This window comes from Lepidothrix coronata, unplaced genomic scaffold (genome assembly GCF_001604755.1).
Source record: "Lepidothrix coronata isolate B3197 unplaced genomic scaffold, Lepidothrix_coronata-1.0 Scaffold9, whole genome shotgun sequence".
NCBI classification, from domain to species: domain Eukaryota; kingdom Metazoa; phylum Chordata; class Aves; order Passeriformes; family Pipridae; genus Lepidothrix; species Lepidothrix coronata.
In genome coordinates this window covers 3,753,983-3,777,922 of record NW_016690189.1, presented here as the reverse complement: position 1 = coordinate 3,777,922, position 23,940 = coordinate 3,753,983, and the positions used below count along the sequence as shown (strand labels likewise).

Sequence of the window (23,940 nt, the reverse complement as noted above, 5' to 3'; positions counted from 1 at the left end):
AAACCTATTCTGTGGTAAGTAACACAGATGTCTCATACGGCTCCCAGAATTCCTTTCCATCTCCTCCATACCCCCCTGAAAATATGGTGTGTGTATGGAACTAATCCAGTACTCCAAAGAACATCATACATATAAGATCATACAACTACCTAAGAAACTCTTCTACCACCATCTCTTTGATATATCATTTCACAAGAGCAAGCAACAAAAACAAATAAAATGGACAAACTGCATGACTTTTAACTGAAATTTTCCAACTTCTACATATCATCCCTAATTTCCTGGAGGCCTAACAAATTCTATGTCATTAATGCTTTAAGCTAATGTATCCATGGAAAATGTGAACTGATAACTCATTTCAGGTAGTCCTGAAAGTTCATTCCAGCTCCTTTACGTTTCAAATGAGGAAATGCACAGCATTTTGGAAAGACTGCTCCCTAACTTTCTAGGGTATCAGTCAATCCAATATCTATGGCTTATAGTAATAGTCACATGAATTTTGCATGTCTGCAACATTATACATCACTGCCGTTGCTCTCTGACAGCTATAAAGGTTGGTCAGAGGATAAGAGAGCAAGAGACATTTGCTACAGTTTTTCTTCATGTAGATTGTCTTTTATTAAAGACAGCTGATAAAACTTTTCGGTATGTTAACAAAGGCAGTCGACAGCTACCAGTGCAATAACATGGGACTTGAAGCACTGTATAACAAATGACACCACCTACTACTTCAGAAACTTGAAAGGAGAAACAGGACTGCCTTCATTTCCTTTTGGAGACAGACGCTTTACATCAAAAAAAGCTGACTGGCATTTCTGTCAAGATTATAAATGCTGTCTTTTATGGTCTATTTGGAATTATTCCCTTTATTAGCATTTTTATCGTGGTGTGCTTGTTTCCTTAGTGGTTTTTTGGGGGCAGTGGGGAGAAGTGGTTGTGGGGAGGATAGGAATAACAGAATAGTTAATGAATAACGAAATAACGTAAGGCATGCATTTAGTTGCCTGAGGTATTTTTGGTTTACGTTGATGACAATTTTTCAAACTTTCCCTATAGTACCAAAATAAAAGGAGAGCACTGGGGCATGCAAAAATCTTAACATAAAGTCCTCTCTAAAATCAGAGAAGTATGGAATTTCGAATAATTCAAATTAATTCTGGGTAGTATTTCAGGATTACACTAATGTAACCACGTAGAGTATTGGACCCACAAATGGAACGAATCTTAATGACAAGAAGATGAACTGCTTCCTTGTTTGTAATCTCTGTCTCCACATATAGCAAATGCCATATCAGAAGAACAGTGCCTAACACAAGAATAAAATTTAACTCCTACATGGCCTAAGAAGTTATGGAGAGAGAAACAAATACACAAACCCTTAACCCAGCACAAACTTGTCTATATGGCAGACCAGCATGAACAAACAACAGTTCAAACACAAGGAAGGAAGTCTGAAGTTGTTTTCCTCAAAGCTCTGCTTACAGATGACCTTCTCTGGTCAATACTACAGAGGTCAGGGTAGCAGATTCTGAGATGAAAGTGCATTCTGCTGCTGCTGCTGGGGCACTTACAAGGAAATTATGGCAATTTTTACTTCAGTAGAATCACCTGTGCAAGCTGCTTGTCACTTATCCATTTCAAAAGGTCACTGAAAAGATGTTGCCAAAATCCATCTTGCTCTTAATGAATTATTGCTATGTGTGATATTGTAGATGTTTCAAAACAACCCCAGGACTGTTTAATAAATACCGTAATATTCGTGGCCAAACCATCAGAAACACAAAGGTTGTGCTTTGTTTTAAAACAGTGCCATTAAGGACACTTAATTTTTAAGGGTTCCTATTGAGTAAAGTCCATATTTAAAGACGGACATAAAATATCATTCACAAGTGCATATTTCATCACAGCACTTCTAGTTACATAGGGGTGAAGAATTCAGATATTCCTCTTTGATAACTGAAGACATGTAGGTGGTACAATGACCAAGTAGTCAAACAGCTGAGTATTACTTGTAGAATGGCTCACTAGGCATGAGAGAAAAGAGTGGTGGACTGCTTCATCTGATCAGTGACCATCGGATAATGAGCTGTTAGGCCTTTTTTATCATCCTACAGTGACAGCAAGAATTTTTCCTTGAATATTTATTACCGGTATTATTGCTGTAGCACAGCACAGTATTTTCTGAAACAATCCAAATGTCTACAGCTCCATTTTATCAGTAAAGGTAACTGTGAAAAACAGAATAATTTCAGGGGTGGCCCTTGCTTTTGACAGACTTCACAACTTCTGAGAAAAAACATGACCTAATAGTTGCCGCAAGATGTAAACATACTACTTTAAAGCGTGGTGTGGGCAGAGAAGGTAGCACACTCCAGCAAGGGAGGGACATGCAGCGAGATGATTGCTGCCAACTGGATCTTACTCTCCAATTAATACATTGACAACACTGTAAATGCATCAGTGACACATGGAAGCAGACCTTTTTATATGAGCAATTTGTGTTGCCAGATAAACCAAGCACTAGTTACGGAGAGAGACTCATGTTTCTACTTGGTTCTCTACGCTATAAGGCTTCTTAAGAACTGCAGTTTGCATATGCTATGTCTGGTATTTTGTTCCAAACAGCACATGGATCACAACTAAGACACTGATCTCCAGTAAGCTGGCTAAGAAGACAAGAGTATACTGTCTAGGAACAGATAACTTGGTGCAAAAAACATTCTGGATCAAGATGACAGGATGTACAACAAAGTAGCATGGATCAGACAGAATAAAAACCCCTAAAATTCAGAGTTGAGAGGGATTTCCTGTGTCATCAGCCCAGACAGTAAAACATTTGGTTCTGGCAGAAAACAAATAAAAAAAAAAATCAGTACCTTTGCAAACTCTTAAAATAGAAAAATGCTCTGCAACTTTTCCTCTACAACAATTAAATACATTACTTAAATTGCAAGTCTGCTTAAGAACAATTTTGCTAAGTATGTTTTTGTGTTGACAAGCTTTCAGTTTAACCAGTGAAGAGAGGAAATGCATTTACCCTGAAAGTACTAATTTGAACAAACGTTGTGAAGAGCACAGTTTTCACTGTTTCATTAGTCAGAAATGGACCTAAACATCTCTGCTGCAAAGGGAGCCTGCGTTCCTACCTAATTGCCTTAAGAATGAGTAACATAAATAGCTGTATAAATATAAATAACGACAAGCCTAGGCTCTATAGGGGAGTGGATCATTGGATTCTTTAAGAGTGCTGTGTTGTTAACACTGATAGAGAACAACCTTACCTATTCTTTACTAATATGTCATTAAACAGAAAGAGACCTCATTTATTGTTCACCAAACCAACAAATTATGAACACCCTTCAGGAAAAAAAAAGACATCAGAAAAAAAATTAGATAGGAATAAAACAGTTTCTGTCAAATACTGTTTAAATAATAGTCTCATGTTAGGATAATAAGTCAATAAGGTGGAAAACCAGAATGAGTCTTAACACAGCATCTGATGATACCACAGAAACATTAGGTCATATACTTTTTTTAAAAATTTTTTATTCTTTTACATTTGAATACTCTCATCTGGACATCTAAAGCAGGTGACATTTTAACCTGCCTGGTGAAAAGAGGATATACATGGAAATTCCTTGTATGCATCTAATCATGTGTGTTTGCAAACAGTGGAGACTATCCTATCTAAAACTGCAAACTACATGATATGTATATTTAAAATCAGAAATTAAAATGTGAAGGAAAGGTTCTTCACCTTTTTTTTCCTATTTATGGGTGACAGATGTGGGAGTTTTCATCCACAGATACACCATGAAATTATTCAGTTTACTTGTAGGTTGAGACATCGACATCATTAAAAAAACCTACAGGGTTTGTGTGTCAGGGAAGAGTTCTAGACTTGGCATAGGAAGGATGCATCAAGCAGTCTACTTTGCTTCTCAAATTATCACATCAATAGGAGACATTTTACTATCAATGTTCTCCAGACAACGGATATTTTTTCCTCAAAATCTTATTCATCTTAACCTTCAGAAAACTGCTCAGTATTTTAAAAACATAGTTATCCAAAACCAAACAAGCATATATAGATATATGTTACATTTTGCTGCTGAAAAGCTATACACCATTGGTTTTTATGTAAGTTCACAGTAAGCTGGTCTACATATCAGCAACTTAACAAAAGCATATGTTACAACTGTTAAAGGCTTCAGTTCATAACAGCTGAAAACATCCCACAAAAATGTACTAACATTTGTAATTTCTGTGTATCTAGACTTTTCCCCCCATGGTCATGCCCCAATTGCTTTGATTTATGCTTAAAAAGTCTCCTAGTAATCACTCTCAGTTTATATGGAAACTGTGATGGACATTTTTAGATAACACACTTGTATTACCATAAAAAAAACTAAAGAGGAACATACGTTATAAGTATTTTGTATTACAGTTACATTGAAAAAAAAATCAACATTTTCCAGACCTCAAAGTGTTTCTAATTAAACTTCTTTGCTTTCCAGCTCAAATGTTGTCAATGGTATAGGACAGGATAATCTTATCCAGTTTTCCTAGCACTTTAGGATTTCATAAAAAAAAAAGAAAATCATTGAATGACTTAATTTTTGTTTATAGAAATCCAACTGTCCTCTAATGTCTGCAATTTGATGATTTTAATATATAGCAACAATTACATTATAAAACATTTAACAACTTATTTACCTTATCTAACACAAGTATGCTACATGCTAACTAGGAGGTCTGTACTTCAAGCAAGTGAGAAACTTGAATAGAAATGTCATCTGTACTGTCATACTGACAAATAGAAATTGCTCAAAATCTTTCAGTAACAGAACCTTGTCCTATTAAGAAAGAAGTAAGAATTTTTAAAAATGAAAATCAATTTGTGAGTAAATGCATTTTTGCATGCATTTTCTTTTTAAACCTTGGAAACCAGAAAAACAAAGGGCTTTATGCTACTGCCTAAAGATAAACCCCAGTTTTACTCAAAAGAAATGTAAAGTGTTAAAAGAAAAATTAGTATAATCTACATTACCCAGAAGCACACATGCAGTGCTGATTAGAATAGATGTCCATATTAACACAATCAAAACTGGCTAATCTTCAGAGAAAACTCTAATTTACAGATCATGAGTTTATAACCACAATTGCACTCACACTACTAACACTAAAAAATGTTATTTTTTTTCCAATCAAATAAAATGTCATTGGTAAATAAAAATGTCTGCTGAGAATGAATGCATCATCCATCTATTTTTGCCCAGATACTGGTTAAATACATCAGCACACAGAAAAGGTTGTACAGTTTTTCCAATATGCTGGTAACAAGCATATTGCATTAGAGTTTCTATTTTGCAGTAGAACAGCCAACAACTGAAATTTCAGAAAGAAGTAGTGCTGATTTCTAGCCTTGAAAATTTAGTGGTGTTCTATTAGGGGAATCTCAAAATCACAAGGGTTCCAGTATTTTGACTCAAATGTTCAGATGAATATTAAATATCCAACAAAGTTTTACACCTTTGGCTGACAAGTGTAGTCACCTGAATTAAATGTTTGAGAACTAGATTAATATCAGTATTACTATAAGCTTTCATGAACTATTTAGGTATTTGTAGTTGTAAGGCATCGCTTGCAGGCACATTGTGTAAACCATTATGCAACTTGGCATACTTGCTCTTAGCACAAAGAATAATAATCTTGCTAATTTTTTTAAGGCTTCTATCATGCACAATCACTGTTATGACAGCCCCCACACAAAGTGTGGTATTAGATCACTACAGAAAAGAAAACACTAGGAGATTTTGAGGCATTGCAGATTGTTTTAGGATGAATTTTAGCCTTTATTCCATCCCTTCATTGACACACTTTCTCTTGGCTAACCTTCCCTAGACAAGAGAATCAATCATTATTCCTCTACTGGTAATAATTTCACTGGCAGGACAGGACAATTGATGTCTATCACATGAAGTGATATAATTCTCATAATAACATGTTTTATCAATAGTGTCTGAAGGTATTTTCAAATACGTCAAAAATGCAACTTCAGCATGTGGAAATGCTACCAAGACAATTTTGCAAATAAAAACTAACTACATAACTTTGTAAATAAATAACAAAACTCTTGAGATCGTTTTAAGAACTCACATCATTTTAAGAACTATATTTTCATTACAGAGTAGAGACAACTGAAAAATGCTTAAAAAGTCTTGCTCGCAATTATTTTGTGTTCTGAAATTTCTACACAAAAAACCTTAAAATATTTGCATGTCGATCTTTTTTTTCTTCCTCTTTGCCCTTTTTCATTTGGCTCCTATCACTTCCATGCTTGTTACCTAGTGCAATAACGTTATGCCCACACTTTCTTGACTTGAGTTTTTACCCACAGGATTACGAGAGCAGCTGAGAAGAGAGGAACATACAAGTGGTTCTTTGCAAAATATTGAATCACAGTGTTCTGTGGAATTCATAAAGATTCATGACTTACTTTTTGGCAGCCAGTAACCCGCAGGTGTTCCCTACATAGTATTTAGCAATTAAATGCACAGTAGATATTAAAATCATTAACTTCCACAGTAAGCGCAAGGATTTAATTTTTATTCTTGTAGCTTAAAGATTTCAAGGCTGCAGTTTCTAAAATTTGGTCTTTTGATCGCTAATAGTAAGACCATTGGGCACTAATTGCTCACTAGGCTTTTACAAGATTCTGACTTCTAAAAAACAAAAATGTTTGTTGCTATGGCAGCCTTACTTACCACATCTGAACAGTGACACATGTTTACAGTAATTAGTATCAATAATAGCAAGACATGTTCAGTGGTAGATCTACACATCCTACTCTGAAAGATTCCACTTGATGCAGAATATGTTGACAAATGCTGTTTATCAAACAGAAGCTTTCTGTATTCTTCAAAATAATGTTTTAAGAAACGGAGACATGAAGGAACACTTTGAAAAATATTTTCCTTTTTTAAAGGGTTAAATTAATTATTTCTGGAGGCATAAGAGGACAATTAATATTTGTAGGACTAGCACCAAGAAATCAAAATTCAATTCCTGTCTCCAAAATTCAATGTCAGACGTTACTTAGTGAAACCAGATGCTTGCTCCAAACTGCCTCAGAAAAAGCCCTGTATGGCTGGAGCAAACTATAATTCAAGGCCAGTAGAATTCCTATGTAATTTTTTAGTTGATGGTTCAGATTATTTTGCCTTAATTTTCACTACACATACCACTCATTCTGTATGAACATCATGGCACCCTACAGAAATTAACTGTGGGTCCTACCACCGATCTTTTTGTTAAAGCCTATTTTTCCCCATAAACCATAAGGTTTGCCTCTTATGCAATTTTCATAATCTCTGTTCAGAGAGCATTTTCTTCCTCTATTATGGGTAAAACATCCAATTTGTGAACCGATCAGCAAAAAACTCCTTCAATGAAGCTATCAGAATAGAATTTTTCAAGCAGAGTTAATCAAGGATCATGTATTGATTGATCTTTCAAAAATGATAAAAAATAAGGCTGATAATTTTAAGTGTATTTAAATGCAGTTAGAATGTGAAGAGATTAAGTAGAACTACTGAGTTACAATAAAGCTCCACCAAATACTCCACCACAAATACATTAATCATTCACCCTGAAGAATCTAGGAGACATATCTTCCTATGGAATTTAATTTGGGGGTTTTATTGTGGATTTTAGGTTTTACTCTTGTTGTTATATTGGAAAAGGTTTCTATTTTCTTTCATGCTGTAATTGTTTGCAGTGAGTTTGAGGCAGCCAGATGCTAAGGCAACTGGCACTGCTACAAACCATAATGTCAGATTAAAGTTAGTTACTGTTAAGGAAGTCAATCTTTATTGAAACACCTGAAGAATTAGTAAAACTGCCTCAGCTTAGTAATAGAGCTGTTCATTATATGGAAGACATTTCAAAAGGGTAGGTACACTGGAATGCACATTTGCGTTCCAGTAAAACTAACTGTAGGAAATAGAACCATGCGAATGCAATATGAAGAGCTAACCAATATACAGTGGTTCAGAATGCCTCAAGAAGGGACTGTTTGGGGGAAATAAAAAGCTATCCATCCCCTCCCCAGTAAATCTTCTCAGTAGCAGACATCTGACTCTAAACTGTAATCTTCTGAGGGAAAAATAAGTTCAAACTGGTACTGAAGTTACTTTTAAAGACAAATTCCAAGAATATTACTTCATCCAGACACCCATCCCCTTCCTAGCAGTCTGCAAAAGTACAGTCCATCTCATGCAGATCTCAGACCAAAACAAGCCTTACTGCTGGGTATTTCTCTTCTGTACGGTCACAAAAAATTCACGTTCAACCCAGAGGTGTGGGAAGGTGGGCAAGAATAACAGTTGCATCAAAACCATCTTGGGTAAATGAAACACAAAGTCTCCAGAACTTGTGGGGGAAAAAAAAATAGGACGTCAACGCACAACTAAAAATCATTCCTAGAAGGAGAAATACATCAGAACTATAGACCAGGAAGAAAATTAGGAAGTTATTTATTGCAAAACATCCTAATGAGGATGTACAGTTGCTGGGTTTATTTAATGAACATAAAACCCACTTTCTTATCAGTTCTAATTGCATGATAAATCCATTGCATTGTTTCCAGAATCAGTACTAGAACACTCTATTAGGAAAAACCTTGCTAGATTCTCTCTTAATTGCGTTCAAACAGATGGTTTAATTTCTGAAATTCTAATCTACTGCTGTGAGTTCTCTATTTCATGGCACTTTACTTTTGATTGACACCAAGGGCTACATTTACAAGGCAAAGGCAATCTTGCTCTCTCCAGGAACTGATGCAGGCAGTATAGTACCCCCTGTCATATTACTATCAGGCTGTGAATCACAATCAAATGCATAAATCTATTGATGGTACATCACTTCCACAATTTCAGCAAAGAGACTGCATCTTTAGAAACTACTGCATCCCATCATCTCAAAGCAAAATGATTTGTTTTATTTAACTCAGTAGTAAAATTCTAGGCTGTGACTTTCTATTAATTAGTTTCACAAAACTATTTTTTTAATTATTCAGTAAATGAACATCGCAGTTAAGTACAAACACAACAGTTGTGCAGTATTTTTCATACTGGAAAAGTAAGCACAGGAAAAAAAAATCTGTCTACTCAGCTGTGGAGACAGGCCTAGCTGACCTCACATCCTTTTTAATTCAAAAAGTTTTGATGGTGGACTGATCACACCTATATACTGGACAAAGACTTCAGATTTGCGTAACACAAATACATATGAAATTAAAAAAAGTGAGGACACTAAGATTTCTGTTCAAGCTAACTGAGGTGCAGTCACACAAAATTTCTGAATCCAGGTCTTGACAATGAAGTAGCTGAACTATTATTTGGTATGAGAATGCTTTCTCTTCGGAGAATTTATGAGGTGTCCAGGGACAATTACAATCATTTAGTGGTATTGATATTGGAAGAACATAGGTAGGTGTGAATCTATACATTAATACTTGCATGATTAACTTCTTAGGAACCATCACTAAACTAATAATAAACATGTAAGATTTTTGTGAAAACATGATCTTTTTCTTTTCGGAGATTTAGTCACATAAACATTTTGAACACTGTGGGCAACAGAGCCTACCATGGAAAATGAGTGCATAAACCAGAATACCCTGTGGTATTTTTTTTGTAAAGACTTTATTAGCAGGTCCAAGCAGCACAAGGAATTGTCATCAGACATACCGAAAACCTGATATGACCTATGTGCTACGTGAATACCACATGAGTTATCAGAGTTTCTTTCTCTCAAATTACGTGTGTAGCACAGAATTACTGTTTCAACAGTTCTAGGTAGGAGTAATTGATTATTTAACGAAGTTCTAAAGGTTAATTAAATTTAAAAAAAGGAATTAGTATGAAGTTGCCGATTCCCAACATTTGTTCACAGTTCTTAAAGCTGAATGACTTGGAAAATACATTATGTCAATAATTAGACTGCAGGAGGACTAATATTTATGAGAAATTTGTAAATATTTTCATAGCTAAAAATGAAATGTAAAGGACTCCAAATGACCATGACAATGAGTTTCTGGCTTACTTTGCCAAGTGTTTCTGGGTATGCAGCTTACTGTTTGGAAAACTTTAAGCTAAGAAGAGCTCACAGCTGCTTGCATAATTTCACTTGAAATCAGAACCTAGAAAATTCAATTTACCTCTCACATGCAGGAGAAACAGAAGCAACTCTAAACAAGTCAGTGGTGCTACTGCAACCCAATATCTATGTAGGTAGAAGAAACTCAAATGTATTTTCATTTCAGTCATTCAGAACTTGCACAGACAAAATAGTTCTGTATTGAATAGAATATCAATGTACAACAAATTATTCTAGATAGGAAATAAACAGTAACTTAAAGGCATTTTAAATCAATTCCCAGAACTCACAAACTTCACTGAGCGAGCCAATCGATCTCAGATATTTGCATGTTTAACTGCTTGTACAATCAGGTGACTACAAATGAACCTATAACCTAATTCTCACATAACTGAAGGATTCTCACATAACTGAAGGTGAAACTGTAATGACATGAGTTCCAGCTTTCTCCTCCACATCTTACACAAAGATGGATCACAGTACTGAGAACTAGATTTAAGTATTCCATAATTGCCCAAAATCACATTCAATCTTTGCTTTTACAGAGCTGCTACAATGCAGGACAAAACACATGTAGAGTTTTCTGGAATAAGGCTATAAATATTTGCACGTATCTCATAAAGGAAATCAGTGTTTTCCACAGCTGAGTAAATTGGTTTTCAAATGATACAACTCATCCTGATACTGTGCTTCAGTATTACAGGTAAATATCCCCATTCCAATAGCCTGTATTCTTTCTTTGTCCCCTGATGGAGATCACAGGGATGAAAAACAGTGTATAGGAGTTTTTATTTGTTTTGTCTGCTGGTTTTTTTAAGGTGGAAGGCACTAATCTCTGCTGCAGTAGGAATACTTTAAGATTCAGAACAACAGCCTGTACACAAGCCTGTCTTGAAGCTGATGACTGTGCACAACAAAAACCCCAAATGTGTCTTTAAAATATTTAGGAGGGCCATGAACAAATACAATTGCAAATATAGAAAGATAATTTTTTGTTCAAAAGAATAAATACTGTTTTTCCCAAATAGCTGGACAGAAACAATGTATATGTCTTGGACTTAGCCTCAGAGAAGAAGGATCTGAAAGGGGAGAAACAAAACAACAACAGAACAAAATTGAACTTGGGCCCAAATTAGATTTAAAAAAGCTTCCCAGCTCAGAAGGGGCAGACAGAGTTTGTGCATGGATAAAGTCTTTACATAGAGAAGTCTTGCTATTTCTGTGTATACATTGAAGATTCTTTCTATCTGAAATGAAGGAAAAGTCACATTCAGTTAATATTAATTTTCTCGAATTTCTCCATTTTGTACAACCTTTAGGCAACGTCACCCTTCTGCTACGCAGGCTGAAAAATATCACAGCTATTCTGATATCAAATCTCTGAGTCAGTTTTTTATGGCGTTTCAACAGGTACAGTCTAACCAAATTAGAGTAACCAAGAAAGTGATCTCTTATTCTTTTGAGATCAGAGAGTGATGTCCTCTTTTCAATAAGGGCGTTGCATTATCTCCTCAGCAGAGTCGATCCATGCCTAAGCCTCCCACCGCTGTATTTGCCTGAAGTCAAACTATTAAAAGCATGCCATCTGCAAATACGTTTCACATCAGTCATGCCTATCTGTTCATTAGGAAGCCACAGTATCCTTTTCAGTCCCTAAAAAGCCACAGTATCCTTTTTTAGTCCCTGCATGTCCTATAACAATTCATTCAGTCTTTAGCAGGAAGAGAGGAAGAACTGGATACTGGGAAATCTTCTTATTCCTCACACCTTCACCAAGAGAAAAGAAAGGAGGCCTTTTCAGGGGGCCAAGTGTGCTGCTGGGCTGGAAGGAATCCACAGCCATTCATATTATTGAGGCAGAAAGCTTGGCACGCTTGAGAGGAAGCCTTTAAACAATGCGAGGCTTAGCAGCCACGCTGATAGAAGGAAGCTGTGCAGCCCGGACACAGGGCAGGAGAAGCTGGGAGCATCTCGAAAGGCAGGCAGACAGGCAGTCAGCAGAAGCTTCTTCTGCCCCACAAGGCCCACTTTGCTATTTTATGTAAAGGCAGACAACTGAAGGTGAATTTGGTAGACGCTAACTACCTAAAAATACAGCTCTGTGGTCATTCCATGGCACCAGCAGATAAACATAAAATACTGCCATGTGTACATTATTTTGAATAAACAAGTACACAGACAGAAGAACATTTTGAAACAAGGACTCTCAACTGGAAATTGTCATGCTTTATTAGCAATAACACATGGCGTAAAAACCACATAAGTACTATTTCTACAGAGAACTATGTCAGCTTTTTTTGTACTATGTTCCAGAAATCAGGACTATGATGGCAAGGCACTTTAGTTGCACTTGCATAACAGGGACCAGGTAGAGTTGCTCAGAAGGGCTGCAGGAGTAATACATTCATTACTGTATCTCTGGAGCAGTGTGAGGATGACATTGGATCTGGTGTAGTGTTGAACAGTGCCAGTTTTTTGTCAATCAAGGATCAGCTGCAGACAATGTAGGAATCACTGTTAACCCATTCACTACTGCCAACAGCAGAAGAATTAACATAGCTGAAGCCCTTAAAAAATTTATGAAAATTCTCCCTGGGAATAAGAGGACATGCCCTTAAAGCTGGCAAAATACATTAAAGTTGTTTCCCTCACAATTATTCCAAGCATGTTAAATCTACATGAGACAATTACTAAATGTTCACAAGAAAATCAAATAGGAAAATTTGGCATGGAAACATCTAAGGAAAAACATATAATAAAGCAGATCTTGATTACAGATGTTTCAAGACAAAATGCAACATTTACTTTATTTTTTAAAGATCTATGAACTATTGGAAGTATATTCATTTTTAGAAGTCCTGCCATGAATAAACCTCATATATTATGAACACTTTCCATAAGAAGTCACTGAAAGCATGTTATCTCTAAGGTGGCTATAGAATTACAGTCAATTATGTGGAAATCACTAGCATTCTTCTTTCACCAGTTAGACAGCTTGATGTAGAGCTTATTGCAAGCCTGGAGCCCTTGACATGAAATCTGTACTCCAGCATTAGGGAAAAAAAAAAAAGCACTTGTAGAAACTGCTTTTTAATATGATATTGTGGTAACTGATTACATAAACCTTTCAAGTCAAGAAATGGTTTAGTCCCCCACATCATGATTAAACCATCTAGTGGAAATTGTGTTTATTTTGCTTATAGGTACATTTCTCCTTTCGCCCTCATTCTGTGTGTCTTTATGTGTGTTGTTACAGTAAGACATTTAATCAAGCCCTTTTGAAGTGGTAGAGTGGAAACAGCTGTTTCTGACAATGTGCTGATGACATGGGGCTTAAAGCTGTCATGAGCTCCAGACTGCAAACAGCACTAATATGTGGTTGGGATGGTAGTGACTTGCAGGTCACGGCACCTCCTTGAGGAATGCTTCTAAGCCAATCATCTCAAGGTGGTGGCTCAAAGTCTTAAGGCTCTGGTGAGCTCTCTTTCATTTAATACTCTTGAGGTCACACTTCAAAGTGCTCTTTTTTCTCAAAAGCCATTGGCCATATGTGGGGGTTCTAGAGCAGCTTTTTTAAGACTGGTTGCTTCAGGTTCAGACTTAAAAAGTTAGAAATGCAGCTCTATTACACAAATGATGTCTTAAAAGTTGAATAAAAGCTGAAGTTTAAGTCAACATCTCACATTCTTGAAAAGAATGCCAATTTAAAGAGAGTTTCTGGATGACTGATTTTTCCACAACAAAGCAAGCTTAAAGCTCACATTTTAGAGTGCCTAACAACTTGTTAAAACAATTTCCTGGTTTGTGAACATTACAATATGTAGGGCACCTAGAAATCATCTCTGAATACAGATTTTCTTCAGCAATAGTCTCACTCAGAATAATTATTGTATATATATCTAAGAAACTTACACTTTCATTTCTTCATGCAACTGAATTTGTTAAAATTAGACTAGTGTGATTAACATACACTCAAGCCAACATTGCTAGAGCAAACACATATGTGTTTCTCACTGAGAAGGCTCTAAAATGATTTTGTTTTGATCACAGTACAAGACACACTGCAAAACCATATTTTTTGGAAAGCATTCATAAAGATCAAGGGGCTAGGGAGGCTAATCTCTGTAGGTCACCTACAGAGTTGAAGGAAGAAAAGAGAATCCCATAAGAAATTATTCATAGCAAATAAAAGTAGATTCATTTTCTGAACTGCTTCCTGGATTCCTCTCTCTCTGTCTCTCCTTGGCTGTCCAGGGGAAGTCAACTCTGTGAAGCCTATTTGGAAATTAATAGACATAACCTTGAGAATGCTTGCTTCTTCAGTAAAGTTTAAGACAAATCATTCTTGTCTCCACAGCAGTAGTGTGCTTTACAGAAAATAATGTTCTTACTGAAATTTGCCTGGAAACTACTTTCACAGAGGATAAATACACATCTACTGCAAATAAGACAAATCAGGAACATTATAATACAGCCAGACTTTTTTTTAATGTGCATCCAAGCTCCTCTTCAGCTGGTGCTGCTATTGTACCAAAGTGTTTTAATTCCTTTGCACTATGCAGAAAGAATGTGTATCCAAAAGCAAAAATGGCATTCAAGATGTGGATACACATTTTAACACACCTCTGCTGTGTTCAGTTGTTCCTTTACTCAGTATATTTTTTCTTGTAAATACTTTAGTCACTGTACTAAAGCTTGTCATGGAAAAAATAAGTTGTATTTTCAGTCCTCTCAGAATTAGTTCAATGATGAATGAATCACCTCCAATATTCCAAAAATAAAATCTTTTTATGTTTGCTTTCTTAAAAACAATAACTTGCATGTTTCAGAGAAGTTATATTTTCTGTAACTGAATACTGTGTTTCTGGTGATGTTTTTAGCCTCCTTAGTCACAACCTTTATAAAAATGGATTAAATGGAATGAGAAAGTGACTGACACATACAGATATATTGGTTGCTCACTGTTGTTCCCCAGTTCTGAGATATTAAAATAAAAGGGCTTGTCTAAGAGACAAATGTAGGAGTGGAGACTGATGTTTGGAAAAAACACTGAAATAGCCAAGTAAGTATCTCTGAAAGTCAGAACTCAGATGGCCATTTAAACTGAACGAGGGTGTAGAAAAGCTCAGCAGAGCAGTTTCTGGATCCGAAGGACTTATATTGTAGGGAGCAGGAGAGTAAGTATTGTGTATGCAGTGTTGCTTCATCCCAAAAGCAACAGGAATGATTGAGAAACCAGAGAAAGAGATGCAAAAGAAAAACAGAGAGAATGCTGAGAACAAAACTCTGTCATGAAAGTTCAATGAGCATAAAAATTCACTAACAATCAGTAAAAGAATCATTTTATAGTATTGCTAACATCTTATACCTGCTAAGGACTGCATTTTATAGCAGTGATATTAGAGAAATTATACAATATGTTATATTTGTAAAGAAATGGATGCAAGAGAGTGGAAATCTGAGTTTTCTTTCAAACTGCGCTAGTTGGAAATCTCTCAGGAGCCACGTACAGGTCTAATTCTAAAGAATAACTGGTAATTTAGTTGTCTTGGCACAGTGAAAGGAAGTTGATAACAAAGAAATGAATCTTCAACCTGGGACTTGAAGAAGTGATTGGGGAACCAAAGGGAAAAAAAGTCATACTGAAAAAAAAAGCTGAGATCCAGTTTACTTGGGATGCTGATCCATAACTCACTAATATCAAAAGATACTGTCTCAATCGCTAGAAGAGGGGAGATTCTTGTCAAACAGCCACTTTGAGCACTTAATTATACTAGTAACAAGGCTGATCCATTGCATAGAATGAGATTTCAATGCTGCCACAGCATTCTCACCAAGAGGGAATTTGGGAACAGGACTCCTAGCAGCTAACATTAAACAGGGCACAAAAATATAGATATATGTATACATACATGGAATGGTATGCATCTGCATATTACATCACATGAATACATCTACTATTTTGAATTTTCTGTAACGAAATGTTTCTGGATCATTAGTGATGGATACAAAAAATAAAATTAAATCTTTCAGCACTACATTTTGCTTAAGGATATTTCTTTAGCATCTTGACTCACATAAGTTTGCTGATCCTTCATAATTATGAGACAGTGATAGGATACACAGGCTATATCCAAAAGGACAAATTAAACTGTGGGCTTTTTCAAGCTGTTAGGACAGCTCCCACACAGCTCTGGACTGGGACACTGCAGTCTCTCAGACAGTACCTGGACACAATCTAAGCACCTGGTTCAATCAACACTAGAAAACAGCCCTGGGCACATTTAATTTATCAGTACAGATGCAGCCATGAAGTAGAGGTTACATAAGTAATTTGCATTCTATATTATTTTGGAAAGACTGGGAGCTTCTTTCTTACCATGTATACATTATACTGCTTACTACCAAGTAATACTCCTCAAGTGGCTTCTTCTTCTCCTGATCTGAAACTATTATAGTAAATTTGAGAGTTAATAAGAGAGAGATGTATGACTACTTCTGGTTCTGTTTACATTTTTGAGAAATGCCCTTGTAAAGTCATCAGAAAGTTTATGCTGGCAGTGAAAACCGACACAATCTTCCCACTCTTCATCAGTAAAATATTTTCTAAAGGCTTTAAACCATATGCATACTATGCTTAGCTAGAAAGTTAAACTATGATCTTGAATATAAAAGTGAAATTATCTCTTAAAGAAAGCTGAACACCAGTACTTATTAGATCTTTGCTTATCCTAATAAAGTCAGAAGAAAGTTGCTACAATGAACTGTTTTCTTCAAAAAGAATACTTTGGTCTTAGCATGTAAAATTGTCATCAATAATTATAAACACCTAACCTAGCTGCCAGTTACTTTCGAGGCTCTCTGAGAAACCTCACACATATAATCATATTCATATATGGTTTATACAACAAACTTATTTTGGATTTTCTGATAAACATTTTAAGCGTACAATGAACCACAGAAGACGACTTGTACCAGTTTGCACACAACTGAGGGAACCCTTCCAACATTAAGGTATCCTCTCAAAAAAACCCAAAAAACATCTGAAAGCATAAAGAATCACAAAGTCTATACTGTTATTTCACAAGGAATGAACTAATATAATACAAAGTTTTTTGACAGCTTTTAAGAGACAGTGCAAAAGTCTGTCATTTTGTATGAATAAGTTATTTGGGGGTTTTTTGATTATTTTTTGTTAGCTTGTTTTGAGTCTTAGCTGGGGTAGCTTTTGATTCTTAGGTCTGAAAACTCTTTTAAGTCTGTAGTTTTTCCTTTTTTTTTTTCTTTTAACTGAATTTGCTAACATGTATCCTCAAATTTGGTACTATAGACTTCTGTGACAGGAATTTTCCTAGATTTGATTTATTGCATACGCAAAGTGTTCTGTATTTAAAATAAATTCTGCCTCATTTATATTCATGACTTTTGTCCCCCCAAAATGTGCAGGTAATTGAAAAGAAATATAACACTGAGTAAAAAATGGTAAGTAAAAAATTTATTTCTTTAGTTCCAGATGCAATAAAACTGGAAGTTAGCTTCCCTTTTAAAAAAGCATCTGTCACTTATTCCTACATACTTCTGCTTCAAAAAACAAGTATTTCTTTGCCAATATACAACTACCTTGGAGATAAATACCTCTGAGGCAAAATTATCTTTAAGTTCATGACAGAGGAAAAGGCATAAATGTATTATTTAAAATGCCTTAAACAGTGGATCACAGAGTAGCCCTTCATTCTCTTTTACTAGTGAAAATAGATGGGACTGGAAATGCTTTCCAAACTTAACACATTTAAATGTAGATAAATAAATCTAAATCTAGAAGTCTTTTCCATGTTTGTTAGCCACTTATTGCTAGACCACTTCACTGAGGCAACTTGAAAGCATAGTGATTGGTTTGACAAATGAACAGCTTCATCTGACGACCCAATAATTAACCATTAAAAGAACATATATAATACATGACAAGAGATCAAATGCTCCAGCAAGAAGTTCTGCTCAACAAAAAGGGTTCAGTACCATAGCACATTCATCAACTTAAGTAATGGATATCATTAGGAAGGTACTTACATTAGGTCTTAATCCTGCTGCCATTTCATAATACTTCTCGGCTTCTTCATTAAGACTGGCTTGTCTATCAGGACAGAAAAAAACAACAGTTACATCTCATTGTCCTTGGGTTAAGAAAAACTCATACCTAAAGAAACATAGCTAAAACCAAAACACTGCAACTACCTTTCTGTTTAAGGAAATTACCCTAAAAAATGCACAAAATATGTAAATCTAAAAGTTTTCTTATAATTCAGAATGTCCATTAGCACAAATCCTCTTTGCCTACCTCATTTTCTTTTTTAGTTCTGAAACTATATTAGTACACATTACAAAGAAATACAGAAAGCTGAACACTCATCTCAGACAAAAACAGAGATATATGTCTTCACCAGAGGAAAATCTGGCTCATTTTTTGTAGTCAGACATACTTTAAATTCAGAAACTGTAAATTATGCAATAATGCAATTTCTCACATTGTACCTCCCCAAAACCACTATCATTCCAGTAAAAAAAGGAAAAAAAGTCAGATAATACAATGATTTCTGAAAACTAGGTTTCCATAGTTGAGGGAATTCATTCAGAAAAGAGTTCCAATTTCAACATTTACTCACATCATTCTGAGAGGGGATTTAAACTTAGGACTCCTGTTCCAGGAGAATGAGTTTCTGGGTACCTGAAGCACTATCAGCTCAACTGTTTTTCTTCTCCTTACTAATACAGACAGCATCTACATGGTCCTAGTAGTTTACTTTTTATTTCTTCTCCTGAGTTTTTAATTTAATATCTTCAAATGAAAATGTAATTTGTTGCCAAAGAAATCCCAACATGTTTTTGTCTCAACAGGTCCTTTTTATCTCGTCTCTCAAACTCCTCTCTTCTCCTTTTGTCTCCACCCTCTTAATTTCCCTCCAACTATTCATTTTGTCTACCGCTCCAATGAGTATCAGTTTATCACATACATGTCATGAGAAAGATGGTAAATCTGTAAGAACAACCAAGCATGACTTTCAGGCAGGCTACATATCTTCTGCTAAAATTATTTCCATTTTTCCTATGAAGGGATAGGTCCTTTCACAGGAGAGTTAGGACAGATCTTCAGCACATTTGTGTTTGTTATGTGATTACATAACACAGGTGCATTTCTGCGATACGAAATCGAAAAATTAGACAATGGAATAACACTGAGTAGGGTTGGCCATCTGATTTTTTATCCTTTTTCTTCTGCTTTTGAGAACAGTTACTATTTCAAAGAATATCAATCAACTGAGCACTTGTTCCTGGAGATTTTACCTTGTTCATTACATGAGCCTTTACATGCTTTGTTATTCAGTAATCAAACTCTGCTCTAATTTTATGTTCCTATCCACCCAGATTTTAAACATTAGCCACTTAATACATGATAGTCAATTAATCCTGGTCAATACATGTTGACAGCTATTGGTCTTGGGAGGAGAAGGGGAGAAGGATAATCCCTTTGAAATTTCTCACATAATTCCTGTGCAAGCTGAAATCACTTCCTGAGTAACAATTGCTAAGTAGAACCTGGTTTATACCTGTTAACTGTTTTAAATTACTTTTCACATGTATCATTTACTCAGTGGTTGCAGTGGTTAGAAATGATTGAATGTCTAAAAATATTAATTCAACCTGCTTCTGAATTGCTCCTGCTGGGCATCAGTAGCACTTGAAATGACTGGAAAAAAATATTCTCATACTTATGAATTTCAGGATTTACAACAAGGTGCTATAAAATGAAACATGTTACACAGCTTTTTTTTTTTTTCCCTGCTTGCATGGAACTGTCAGGACACAAAGCACTTCTGAAAGTGGTGAAATAACGTACAATAAACAAGGTTTCTTACCCAGGAGGCAAATACAAACGGTACACTTCACCTCCAAAAAGTGTTGTTGGCATGTGAATGTAGAACACATTAAAATCCCTTTTAGCCCAGTGGAAATACATGGCTTGCTTTCCTCCCATGTGTACACCTTGAAACATGCATCATTAATTGCTAAGTTGAAGTCAGTTTGAATGTATAGTTTTCCATTAAAAACAGTTTATAGAAATGCATGCACAACACAGTAATCTGGTTAGGAAAATGCCAGTTCCATTTCTGGGGCATTCAACATCAGTTCCCTTACTTAAGATGCTTCAGAATTCTGGATCCCATTTTCACTGCAAAAGCTAGAAATTCATTATGTTAAGCCCTGAAATAGCTTTCCCTTGAGAAAAATTAAAGGCACAGAGGTAAGAAATTGCAGTAACCAACCCTATGCCACTGAGCAGTAAAGAGCTCTGGATAAATGTCAAATAAGGGAAGGACACTACTAAAGGTAACATAATTCACATTAGAGTAAAATATTAGATAAAATGTTGATAATAAAACAGAAAGGAAGGAAAGGAAGCAAAGAGAAGTTCAGAAGACAGAGTCCTTTTCATAGTTATGAGATATATTTCAACCTGTATCCTAAATCTTTTCATGAGGACTGACCTTGGAAACACATCTGACTTCCCCTATTAGCACTAGCATTCAATCTTGTTTTAAGGGACAAAAACGTTTTCTCTTTTTGTTCTCTCATATCTTTTAACCTGAGCCTCCAGACCAACCAATTCTCTGTATTCAGTTCCAGCTGATTGATGCTGACACGTCATAAATGTGCTTGATAGCACATCACTTAGATTATCCTGACACCCAGTTTACGTTCATTTTGAACCTTTATGGTGATCACTGGAAAAAATATTGCTGTAAGAGAAAAACACCACCAGTGCTGACTGGTTTAGATACATAAACATGTGAGTGGGAAAGCATTAGTTTTAACCTGCCTGTTGCTTGGTTCAAGGCTTCAGACTGTTGACTATTTTTTCAGTGAAATCATGGATGTCAGCCCAGCTACAAAGAAGTTTTCTTCAGAGATTCCTATTTTTAAATACTGAATGTTGATACTTGGCATTCTTAATGGATTTTTTTGTGTCACAACAAAATCATAATCAGGTTTTATACCTCTAACTGTTCATACACATTTTTAGTTTAAAAATTTTATATAGACTATATGCTTTGCCATACATACATATATATAATTAAGCACATAGACAGCAATTAAAGAATGAATATAAACTGTTGAGACAATAACAGAGAGTGAAGTTGTGCCTATGACGCTGTGTCAGCAATTCGAATACCATGTTCAATCAGTGTATTCTGGAGAGCCAAAATACTCTTACAGAAATTCACTGAGAAACAAAGACCATGTCATGTAATATTGCTCCAATTTAGACTTGTTTTTCAAATAGTCAACAAACATAGTATAACTTCATGTAAAATGAGAGTTTCCCAGAATAGCCCACTTACAGAAGCATGAAAAAACTAATTATTCCTATAAAAATAGGTCTTCTTCCTAAGTTTGTTTTCATATGAAGACAATGTGAAACTCTTTTCCTGTTTCTAATTAGTACATCAGTGTCATCCCACTGCCATCCCTCATTCTAAAAATAATCCTCTCCTAGACCACAGGAAATCTAGCTCATGGCAGCTCACTTAGTACAAAACTTAAAAAGTTAAACTTAGCACTTGTTAATGCATGACTTAGTCCCTGAAGGTACAGCATTACAAACACGTGCTTCACTGCATTTCATTAAAATGTATCTAGCTTTTCTGAAGGGCTTCAAATTCCTATAAGTAAGAGCATTGGAAATAGAACAAAAGTAAAACACGTGACCAGATACTGTTTTGAGTACCACCCAAAGAGCTGCATGACCTTGAAGAAAGCTGTCTGGAAAACAAATTTGTTGAGATAATAAATTCTACAGGCAAGTATTATGCAAGTGAAAAGTTACCAGACTGTTGCAAAGAAATGGATTACAGTCATCCCACATCTCCTCCCTCTTACAGATGACTTGATTCATCTTGCATTGCATTATGAGGATGCTACAGAAGTCATTTAGGGGAAAAAAAACCTCAAAACTATGTGCTATTAGGAGCAGGGAGGTCTCTCAATAATGCAAACAGAACTAACTCAGTTGTTAATTTTTTTACTTCAGATCAGCCACAAAAAAAAGGAAGTAAGCAATGTTGGAATACCTGACACGAGGAGGAGAAGTTCTTGTGACTTATAAACTGAGAACAGGCTATCTATAAATACAACTACTGCATTTGGACCCAGTTAACAACTGTGTTGCAAATTTAAGAAAAAGAAGATTACCTTGCAGTATTGTAGTTCAAAATTTTCAAAAGTTGTAAATTTTTATAGAAGTTGCATTTTAATTTAATTTGTTTTTTCTCAGAGAGTAAGGGGATTAAAAAAAAAAAAGGAAAATATTTTAGCACTAGAGTAGAAAAACAAATTGAACTTTGAAAGAATATTTTGATTAGTTTCCATCGAAAACAGCTGTAAACCAAATTTGAAAGAAGTTGTATGTGATCCTGAAAAAATGTCTTCGTGTTTCTCAGTCTTGTGACATTCCTTAGGCTAATAGTGGAAACAGTAGTAAGAGAGGAGAGAAAGATAATTCCTTCCTAATTAAAAAATACATCACTGGGTAGAATATTTGGTCTGAAAAAAAATTAGAATCTATACAAAAATCTAAGCTGCTGTTATTATCTTGCAGTAATTTTGGAAACCTTACATCATCCACATTAGTATCAATTTCTGTCTCTTAGTCCACAACACATCTTTAAAATTTATCCCATCTCGCTCACCAGAGTCAAATCATTTTCATGCTCTATGAACTTCTATAATATGTTTTCTACTTCACAGCTGTGCAGCTCATTCAAAATTCTTACTCACTGGTCAGTTTTTGTAGCTCTCTAGGGTACCTAAAGAGCAGTTGGTCATCTACATGAAACTATTTCAGCCTTTTATTTATGACTGCGTTTAGCATTCACAGTTCCTAGCTGTGTCACCAGTTGGTTTATTCCCTTCTTTCCTTCCTCTTTTGTGTCTTAGTATCTGCTTTCCTCTTGGAATCACCTCAGCTCTCCATTGTTCTAAAGATCCTGAAAATCAGCTGCTTCTGAAGTCCTGTAGACTCACAATGGATTTGCAGCTGCTCTGTTCCAATGAATGAATACACATTGCCCTTGTACAACAAGTCTTACAGAAGCAATATATTTAAATCAATTGCTAAGTAGAGCAGTGCACAAGGACAGACAACAGAATCATAACCTTTCAGCAAAAATCAGTCAGATGCTAACGCATGGGGATTTTAAGCAAACGCTTAGCAGCGCTGAATTTAACTTTGCCACCCTGCTCTTGCTAAATCCTCCAGACTATTTTAGACTCCCAGAGCATATTAGGAAGACAATTACAATCTTCCACAAAGAGAACTGAGCATGTAAGTGAAAAATTAGACCAACCGGGTATCCCAAAGCAGCACAGTGGATTCTAGCTAAACTAAAACAGGCCCCTTTTTTAAGGGTTTTTGTTTGGCGAGTTTTCTTTGTTTCTAGAGGTTTTGGCTTTTTGCTTACAGTAAAAATAGAGAATGCATCTTAGAATCACTGAGCTCAATGCTGGTCAAGGCGCCCCAAAAACAGTATACTCCCAATCAGATCAAGTAGGTTAACCATGGCTGATGTACAGCAGCCACGTAGTACAGTAGCATTGCTGTTACTTGAAAAGTGAAAAAATACTCATATCCAGATGTAAACAAACATGCCTTCAAGACTTCGGATGCTTCACTCTGCTCACAGAGAAAGTGAGAGATTTATTAAACCTATTTCCAAAATAGTATTG

General features: G+C 35.6%; 1 protein-coding gene across 3 annotated transcripts in view; it reads right to left on the bottom strand.

The window, feature by feature from the left end:
* TMTC2 (transmembrane and tetratricopeptide repeat containing 2) overlaps positions 1-23,940 on the bottom strand; it is a 245,782-nt gene that overhangs the window by 3,996 nt on the left and 217,846 nt on the right. For all 3 annotated transcript variants that reach the window (XM_017804514.1, XM_017804517.1, XM_017804516.1), the window contains one exon: positions 18,229-18,292. In XM_017804514.1, the coding sequence (XP_017660003.1) occupies positions 18,229-18,292 (64 nt within the window). The remainder of the gene's footprint in view (positions 1-18,228; positions 18,293-23,940) is intronic.